Genomic DNA, 9,655 nt, shown 5'->3' with positions numbered 1-9,655 from the left:
AAGGAAGCTTTGTCCCTCTGAGGTTGGCCATGATGATGATGGTGATATCTTCCTCTTACTAATTGTTTATTGTAATGTGATTATTTTGTCATGCACAATAGAAGATATTAAAGAAATCAAATAAAAGGGCAACTCATTCCAATATGCAATTATTGGCCCTGTCATAAAGAAGAGGGGGGTATCTGTCAGAAACTCACCTTCCCCCCAGATTATACCATCAGCATCATTAGCTAAAAGGAAACCACGAAGGAAAACCACTATGTTCCTATGCAACTGCCACACATCATCCAGAGAATGATTTCATTCCCCACTTCCCCTCTTGCAATGAAACTTTTAGAAACAAGAAGTTAATTAGGCACTAACACACTGTCCCTTCTTCGCTCAAGCGAACCAGATCCCTAGTGAAAAATGTTATACTACGAGGTAAAACAGTCCAGTAGCTTATTTATGGCAGGGCACTGTGCTGTATCCCCTGTGATCTGGTAACAGGCCAGTGTCCTGAGTCGCTTTGGCCTTGCCATAAGCATTTGCGGCTTGGCAAAAGCAGTGTGTACATTGATCTCAGGGCATTTGGTAAAAAAGACTAGCAGGCACTCCTGGTATTAGAGTATTGCTCTTAAGATCTTGGGTATGATCGATTAGGTGCTGCCATCAAACTTTGCTTAACAGAGCAGAGCCATAACCCCATGGCATGTTGCATGGACTTGTTAATGTGGTTACTGTTTGAATCCTTGGCAATATGACTTTTGCTAACAATGTCATGACCTTGTAGTATGGGGGCAAGAACATGGCACTTAGATGGATGCTTGGTACCAACAGGAGTGGGGAGGAGACGTGGTGGGTGCGTGGGGTTAGATCACACAGAACTCAGCTGCTGGCTTTATTGTTATTATTTCCTGTATGTTGCTTGCACAATCTGTCCTACCAGACATTGACAATAGAGATTAGACACAAACAGGACCAGGTGGGCAAACTGATACAGATTTTAACCTCTTCCCAAGCCTTGTGTGTTCTATACATTGGGCTGGGGGCATAAAAGGGGTGTCAGGGAAGTAGTAGCTTTAAGGAATGATGTGACTATTGCTTGGGGAACAAGTGAGGGAGAGCCACCTCCATAGACATTCAATTGCAAGAATGGGCATTAGGGTTAATGTATTGGTTTCTCCTGTTCCCTTTGGTGTCAGTAGGAGCAAGGGGAGGCCCTTATCTGGAAAACTGGGCACCCTTCTGGTCTGTCAACAGTTGTAGATTTTCTCCCCGGGTGTAGAAATCAATCACTCCCTGTGAAACAATCAGAAAATGAGGCATAGCATCCTAGACAGGAAGGTGCCACTGGCTCGTACAGTTTTGACCTCCTGTTTAGCACAGACCACGACCACAACCAGGCCCCCTCCCCACCGTAAGCCCCACCCGCCAAACCAGAATTCACCAAAGCATTACCCCGCACAGGCACCAAAAGGAGTAGGTGCTATCTGCAGAGAACAGGAGCCTCAAAATGCAGCCAAAGCACCTGCAAGGGCAGAGAATTGATTAAGTGAGATATCTGCTATCCAGTTCAGGAGCATTCCCAATGTGATGCGAAGCCACACACAAAAAAGCTATGGTCATTAAACCATCCTATTACCGACATCCCCATTGTTACTGTGGAGCTGTGGGTACCTTTTTATTTTCATTGATGTATTTACTTATCACAGAGGGTCAGGGCAGCCGCTAGAGCAGTAGACTCTCCCTGTCCCAAAGAGTAATGATCTGCATAAGACAAGACAAAACGTAAGGTAGCTGTACAGAAAAGAGAGGGTGTAGTGATGGGGAAAGGAGGGATCGCTTGAGGAGGGGTAGATCAAGGGAGAGCTTTGAAGGCAGCAAGACGCAGCAACTGATGATGCAGCTGACTGGAAGGAAATAGCTATTAATACGTAGCTCGCCTCTTAGAAAGGGACAGAAAATCCATTTACTGGCTGGGAAGCTGTCAAGGCCACAATTTCCAATGGGAATAATTGAGTCAGGGTGCTTACAGTGTTCAGCGCTCACCCCTTCCCGCACATGAGACACCCTGGAGCCTGATATTTCAGAGGTGCTAAGCACCAATTAATTTCAATGGGAACAAACCCTTTTGCCTTTTTTTTAAAGGGGTAAGTTTGGGTTGCTATCTCTGCAGTGAATTAGGATGGGAGGCTCCCAGCGCTTCAGTATATAAGGGGGAAGAATCTCTCCAGTGCATTCAGGAGGGATATATGGAGGAGTTTCTGGCTCCACATTGCATGGGGGGAGGGGGGATCCTTTGCTTCAGTGCATTTGGGATGGAAGGATCCCTATCTGCATGTCATTAAGGTGGGGGATACCCAATCTTCAGTGCAGTCAGAGCTAATGGTACCCCCTCCTTTGGGATGCTCTACCTCAGTTTCCCATCATCTCATGGGAGTGCATTGAAAGAACAGGGCTCCTTCACTCCAGGGATAGTCAGGAGGCAGGCGGCGGGCCAAATCTGGTCCGCCAGCAGCTTTTGAATGGACTGGGACATCTTTTTAGTTACTTATTGTTTGTATTATTATTAATTATTAATATTACTAGGGTTGCCAGGTGTCCGGTTTTGAACCAGACAGTCCAGTATTTGAGCTGTCTGTTGGGGAAACACATTGAGACAATAGAAATGAGAAAACAGAAATGCCCGGTATTTTCTAAATACCATGCCAGGCAGATTGCGATGTCATGCCAGGAAACCATCTGGCAACCCTAATTCTTCATATTTATTAGCCTTAATAATAATCCAATCACAGTATTTCCTTTGGAGCCAGGACCTGGGCGATCTCTGGCCCGAGACATTTGCACCCTGCTGCCTTGCACTGCGGAGTGGGGGGGTCACGTCTCTGCAGCACTGGGGGGCTCGTGGGGGCCCCTAGCTGCACCGCTCTCCTGGGGGGGTCCCTGCTCTGCAGTGCGAGGGGGACTCCTCCCAAACCCTGCCCTGGCGGCCCCCCCGCACGGTGCTGGGCTGGCGGGGGAGCGGGGGTGCAAGGGGGAAGGCTCTGCTCAGGGACTCCTTTGCCGGCGCGGCGGAGGCGGCGGGCAGGGCGGTGAGGCGGCCGGCGCAGGGATCCGCGCGGGGGGGTGTGACGCGGCTCCCAGAAGTAAAGAGACACAAAAAAAGCCGCCGCCGCAGCCCGGGCCGGGGGGTCGGAACCGGAGCGGAACCGGAACCGGGCCGGCTCCCCGCACAGCGCCCCCCCCCCGCACAGCGCCGCGCGCCGGCACCGCCGCGACCGGAGACCGACCCGGCTGGGGCCGAACCGGGCCAGGACCCAGCGACCCGCCCGAGCCTCCCCTGGGCCGGGGACAGACCCGGCTGGGACCGAACCGGGCCAGGACCCAGCGACCCGCCCGAGCCTCCCCTGGGACCGAACCGGGCCGGGACCCAGCGACCCGCCCGAACCTCCCCTGGGCCGGGGACAGACCCGGCTGGGACCGAACCGGGCCAGGACCCAGCGACCCGCCCGAGCCTCCCCTGGGCCGGGGACAGACCCGGCTGGGACCGAACCGGGCCAGGACCCAGCGACCCGCCCGAACCTCCCCTGGGCCGGGGACAGACCCGGCTGGGACCGAACCGGGCCAGGACCCGGCGACCCGCCCGAGCCTCCCCTGGGCCGGGGACAGACCCGGCTGGGGCCGAACCGGGCCAGGACCCCAGTGACCAGCCGGAGACTCCCTGCCCCAGTAAGCCTGGGGGACAGACCCAGCTGGGAGCGAACCAAGGCAGGACCCCAGACACTGGCCAGAGCCTCCCCTAGGCCGGGGGACAGACCCAGCTGGGAGCGAACCGGGCTAGGACCCCAGCAACCAGCCTGAGGGGGGTCCTTGCTGGACCTGGAACCTGAGATCCCAGGGAGCCAGCCCAGCTCTTGGGGATGGAGCCCTGAGAGCCACAGGGCCTAGGGGGACTCAGGCAGCTGCCCAAGGGGACATGCGTCCTGCTTTGCTCTCCCAGGGGGAGAAGGAGCCACTGGGAAGCTGTGAGCCACGCCTTGGCTCCCCCAGATAAGGGACCCTAGTGTCTGGAGGGGGTACCTTGAGAGAGTGATCAGATGTGGGGGCATCCCCATAGTCCCATAAGAAGGGTTGTGTAGGCTTCCCCATAGGGGAGGGTTTATAGGCTCCCCCCAATTATCCACAGGAGTCCCCACCTTGGTGGTTTAGGAGTGGGCATCCTGCCTCTCCATCGAGAGTAAATAGTCAGATATTCCTGTAGAGTCCAGTTGAACAAAGTCACCTTTTAGACTCCAATCAGGATCTCCCCATAACCACCCTAAGAGGATTTATCACATCTGAAGATTTCTCTCTCCCTTTTGGGAAATTTTTGCTCAAGAGAGAACTTGTGTGTGGTGGTTAGATTCTTTTTTTGATTCTTTTTTTTTTATGAGCCCTTTTGATCTGGATGTTCTGACTGAGAGAAGGTTTTTTGAACTGAATTTGTCTTCTGTGCATGTCTCTTCTGGAGAAAGACTGGATCCTGAGCATTGTTGTATATGTGGGGGGCAACGCATCTGTGAGATCTGTGCAATAATAGTAAAATGCAAATTGGATAAGAAGACGACTCCTTGCCCAGGGCTCCAATGAGTGGCACACAGTCCACAATCACGGACAGGTTAGTATGAAACAGGATCTCTCTTTTATTTTAAAGCCGTTTCTCTGCTTCAAAGTTGGCTGCCTTCTTTTTGGATATAGTGACCTCATCAGAGGTTGGGATGGGTTGACAGGCTCAGGAAAATGGGATTAATTTGATCTCAGAATCAGTAAGTATCTTGGAGCATCTGACAATAGGTTAAATTTGAAATCAAAACATTTAGGTCCACTATCTGTAGGAATTTGGGGATCCTCTTTTAGTCTCTGAACTGGTCTGGTAGGGGTAGATGTGCTCAAATAAATCTGTTCTAGGTATAATTTAGGGATTAGGTCGTCTTGAGAAGAGGATGTAATTTAGGCCATAAACATTTTATTTTAGGTTTGAGTGTGTATGTAATGTACTTTTGTTCTTTATTGGGTCAGCAAATTAGTCATTCAGGGAAAGGTCACTTCAGGTGAGGACAGAATTCCTACCTAATCAGCTGGTATGTCTGCCCAGATGTGTCCACTGTATTGTAGCGGTGTTCTCTAATTGTCTGCTTCAGGTGACTTCTTCCTTCTCTTGGCTTCTGTGTAAAAACCACCATTTTATTCTCTGGCATTTTTTGTGCTTTTTGCTTTTATTGGGTTCTTCAGAGTCAGGGGCTGGAATGTTATTCTCTGCTAGGAGAGATTTGGACATTAGTCTCAGAGCCATCGGATGAGCACAAGGTGAAAGGAGGAGAGCATTTCAGTTGTATTTCCATTTCTAAGCAAACAGGAAAGAAATGTCTCATCTGAGGTTTTCAGACAAGGTTGTTTGGAAGCAACGCCATAAAATGTTAGTGGAATTTAGTAAAGTTTTGACCACTTGAGCCTGATGTGATCTGTACATCAGATTTGAAGCAGTAGTCATTGCAGCTGAGATGGGAGCATGATTCACTGTTTCCAGTACCGTACCTGGGAATAACCTTGTAGATTCCAAGGATAGTTAGAAGAGACACTTAAGCCTTTTTACTCTAATCTGGGAGTGTAAAGGGGCTTTCCTGCGTGTGAAACTGCCTGAGAAGTATAAAGGGGCCTTGATATAAACAAGTATCAGGTCCGCTATGTTATGTTGCTTGTGTTTGTTTTCCCAACCTTGAACATTTGCAATGAATTTAGCAAAATTCATTTTTCTAATGTAATAGTTGGGACAGTAACTGCTATTCTATCAATGCTGACTTGTCTGTCTCTTACAGACCATGTGCACTAACACTGATTTGCATATCTGTACAAGTCTGTACGGTTATATCCGTTACATGCATTTCTCGCCTTGCTGTGTATGTCGTAAAACAACTTGAAAGGCATCATAAGGGACAATAGGATCTTTACACCATTGCTGTGTCTGAAGGGGATACATGAAGGTAATGGAGTTGGTTGTTAATAAAACAAAATATTTTCCATTTATTGCATTAGAATGTCCAGTACAAAAATGTAAGTGCTTCCACTTCCTGCTGCTTTGTCACGTCCCAGGCATGTTTGTGCCATGTGCAATTAACAGCTTTGAATAAAAATAATGGTGCTGACTTGACAGCCCTGGAAACTGAAGCTTTCTATCCTGACAGAGTACAGCATGGGCAGTGGCAGGTGTGGGGAGGCTGGTCCTTTGCCTGGCCACTGTGACTCACTGCTGACCTGGAGGAACCCCTGCTCTAATGGGGAGAGGGTAATTCTGTTTTCATGGCCCATTTTTCCTTGGCTAAGTCAGCTGACAAAATGCCAACTGTGACAATGTCTTCTCGTGAGATGGACATCTTACCCACTAGGAATTGGAACGAGATCATGCATTCATTCATTATGGCACCATACAGCCCTCAGATAGTGGTGTCTTTTTGGTCACCACTGTCCTGACAACCTGCTGTTGAAAGGCTCTCTGTCCAATTAAGCTTAAAAATGTATTTTCCCTTGCTCCTAATTGCACTTGCTTTATACTCCCATAATCTAAATGCAAGTCACTAGGTCCACAGAATATAAAAGCATATTCCAGATTAAACTCTCTGATTGCCAATGATGGTTTTTACTTTTTTTTACTGACTTCTTTTGTAGAGTGCCTTTTTGAAAGTTTAAACATCCACGTGCCAGACAGAAACATGAGCATAATAGGGTGGACAGTATGAGCCAGTCAGCATCCTTCTTGGTTTGTGCTATGGGCCTTATTTTTGTGTGTGTGTGTGTGGTGGGGGGGGGGGGGAATATAATGATAGCTTCTTAAAAGATCTGCTGTCCATATGCATAATCTCCTTCACCTTCTCTTCCCCTCCCCACCTACCACCTAATTTAGTGGTATTGATTTGTGAGATCTGATTGACATTCTTTTTTGGCCTGGGTTACACCTGCTGTCCTGCTCACAGCTTTTGCCTCTGATCTCATTGCTGGCACTAGTTTACAATTTAGGATGAAGATAGGAATAGTCACTGGAACAACACCAAAACTGACAACAGGCGAAGTCACAAAATCTGGACAGCCCTCTCCTTTTCTCTTGTGCCATAGCTACTTCTGTTTAAGAAGGTTGAAGGATTGTAGGTATTACTGCAGCTGTGCTTGGGTCTGCTCAGGAATCCAGTGCAGCCAATTCATGTTGGCTGAGTTTGAGATGTTGGTCTCAAACTACATTGTGTGCCATCAATAGAGCTCTATTTGATCATAGGCATTTCCATCTTCTGTTTAGCCTATTTCCCACTCAAGTAGGAGTGTTTCTTATAGCATCTTTTCTGCCAGTGCCTTAATGCCTCAAGAAAACTCTAGGTATTGAATTAAATGAATTTTACATAAGTGCTGAGATTGGTCAGAGGTAACAATGCCTTATCTTCCAAGCCACCTAGAAAAGAAGATGGAAATATTCAGGACATGTTAAGAATGAAGATGGAGCAAATGCTCTGGCAGGCATTCTGTTGGGCCACTAGAGAAACATTTAAAAAGAGGCAATTAAAAGGATCTCTGTACCAAACAGTGCTTGGAGAGAGGGGTTTGGGGTTTTCTTCTTTTGTTTCATTAAATAACGACTGCACATCCAACGAGTGTTCCAAGAGAGATGGGGATAATGGAACCTTCCCTGTGCCCTAAATGGCATGGCATGGCATGGGAAGAATTCAGAAGCTTAAACACCCCAAACAACAAGGCTTCCCTTCCCTACTTCTAGCTGGTTTGCTAGTCTCCCAAGAGATTCTCTCTTTGTAGTTGAGTCCTGTCACCTGTTGGACTATATGAAACAATGGCTGTTCATTCTTGGTGTTCACACCCTTCATGCATGTAAATGACCACGCACCCTTCATTTAATAATCTCTTAATCAGGCTATACATACTTCACTCTTTCTATATGTTCCCGTTTTTCAATCTATTAAATTCCTTACTAGTTGTCAGTTTTTCTGGTACTGAATGAACGTTTGGCTTGGTGCTGTTCTGTTAGTGCGGTAGTCACCAACAAGTAGATCCGGATCTACCAGTAGATCTTGGAGCCTCTGACACGTGACCCTGACTGGTTGGCCAGGAATCCATCAAGCACTGACACTTCAGTTGCCCCTCCGTCCACTGTCATGCTGCCCTTGCTGTGCCTTGGAGCTGCCCTCCAGCAGCTGCCTCTTTGCTGTGCAGGGCTTGAGAGGGGAAGTGTGTGGGGGTGTTTTCCTCTGATGTCAGGTTGTCCCTGCTCCTGTACCCTAACTCCACATAGAGAGAAGAGGATGGAGGGAGCTTGACAATACAAATTTGTCACTCTTACTCTGTGTGTGTGTGTGTGTGTGTGTGTGTGTGTGTGTGTGTTGTGAGAATGAGACACACACACACATCCTTCACACTCATCTCCTGACCCAACACATGTGGGTGGTTGTTTTTACTTTTACTGCTTGCAAAGTGTGTTTGTTTTTGACTGGTCTGTGCATTTCATACTTTTCATTTCTCTTTTACGCTTAAGTATAATTCTTTGAGTAGTGAGTTATAAAGTGCCTAACCTGTTGTGGTTGGAGTCATTATCCCTGTGGTAATTGCTGCTCCTGCAAGTGGCTGGCATGTCCCTGCAGCTCCTGAGAGACAGAGCAGGGGGTCTCTGAATACCAGCCTTGCCTGCAGATGCCACTCCTGCAGCTCCCATTGATCAATACCGGGGAACCCTGGTTCGTAGAAGCTATTAGGTCAGTGCCTGTAGATGCGGGGCAGCACATGGAGCCACCGCTGTACATGCCAGTTGCTTTTAGGAGTGGTGCAGGGCCAGGGCAGGAGTGAGCCTGAGTTAACCCCACTGCCCCACCATCTGGAAGCCATCTCAGCTAAGTGGTGCGCAGCCAGAGCCTGCTTCCTGAACCCTGTCCCAGCCCAGAACCTCCTACATTCAACCTCCTGCCCCAGATGGGAGTCCCCTTGCATCTAAACTCCTTCCTAGAGCTTGCACCCTGATTCTCCCCCCCCCCCCCCCCCCCCCACCCTGAATCCCAATCCTCCACTCTGGGCTAAGGCCAGAGCCCCTCCCATGCTCTGAACCCTTTGACCCAAGACTAGATCCTGCACCCCAAATCCCTACTGCAGCCTGGTGAAAGTGAGTGAGGAAGGGGGATGGAGTGAGCAGGGTGAGGCCTCCAAGAAGGGGTGGATCAGGGTGGGGTCTCAGAAGGGGCGGGAAGGAAGTGAGGCAAGGATATTTGGGTCTGAGTTAGATCTTACATTGCACTTCAATTGAAAAAGTGATCATGTGGTTAAAAAGGTTGGAGACCACTGTGTTAGTATTTCCAGCTGTAGGATCTATGCTAAGCCGAGATGGGTTAGGTTGGCTTTAGACCTTCGCGTGACCTTCCTTACATTATGTTTCTATCAGGGCTACATGTTCACATGCCTTCTCTGTTCAGAGTTCCTCTCACCCAGCGTAAAATCAAATAGGCTGGCTTTGGGCGTTGCTCTCGTCTGCCATTTGTGGAAGGCGACACATGGCTGAGCAAGATAAGGGTTTTATTCTTCTTTTCAGGGACTTTTGGGACATGGTTGAAATTCGGCATTTGCAGGCTGTGATTAGTTGCTTTATGATTATTGG

The 9,655-nt window shown here is 48.7% G+C and overlaps 2 protein-coding genes across 3 annotated transcripts in view; both read left to right on the top strand.

Annotated features, from left to right (window-relative positions):
- Positions 1 to 1,600: 1,600 nt before the first annotated feature.
- LOC142820445 (uncharacterized) lies at positions 1,601 to 3,785 on the top strand. The gene is made up of 3 exons (XM_075909265.1): positions 1,601 to 1,655; positions 2,796 to 3,384; positions 3,431 to 3,785. Exons 1-3 carry the CDS (start codon positions 1,601 to 1,603, stop codon positions 3,783 to 3,785), a joined length of 999 nt encoding a protein of 332 aa, XP_075765380.1.
- The window catches only part of ARHGEF12 (Rho guanine nucleotide exchange factor 12), a 112,975-nt gene continuing 106,511 nt past the window's right edge, over positions 3,192 to 9,655 (top strand). For both annotated transcript variants that reach the window (XM_075909529.1, XM_075909528.1), the window contains exon 1: positions 3,192 to 4,639. In XM_075909529.1, coding sequence (XP_075765644.1) covers positions 4,608 to 4,639 — 32 coding nt within the window. In that variant the 5' untranslated portion in view covers positions 3,192 to 4,607. The remainder of the gene's footprint in view (positions 4,640 to 9,655) is intronic.

This window comes from Pelodiscus sinensis, chromosome 26 (assembly GCF_049634645.1).
Source record: "Pelodiscus sinensis isolate JC-2024 chromosome 26, ASM4963464v1, whole genome shotgun sequence".
NCBI classification, from domain to species: Eukaryota; Metazoa; Chordata; order Testudines; family Trionychidae; genus Pelodiscus; species Pelodiscus sinensis.
This window is presented reverse-complemented; position numbering and strand designations above follow the sequence as displayed.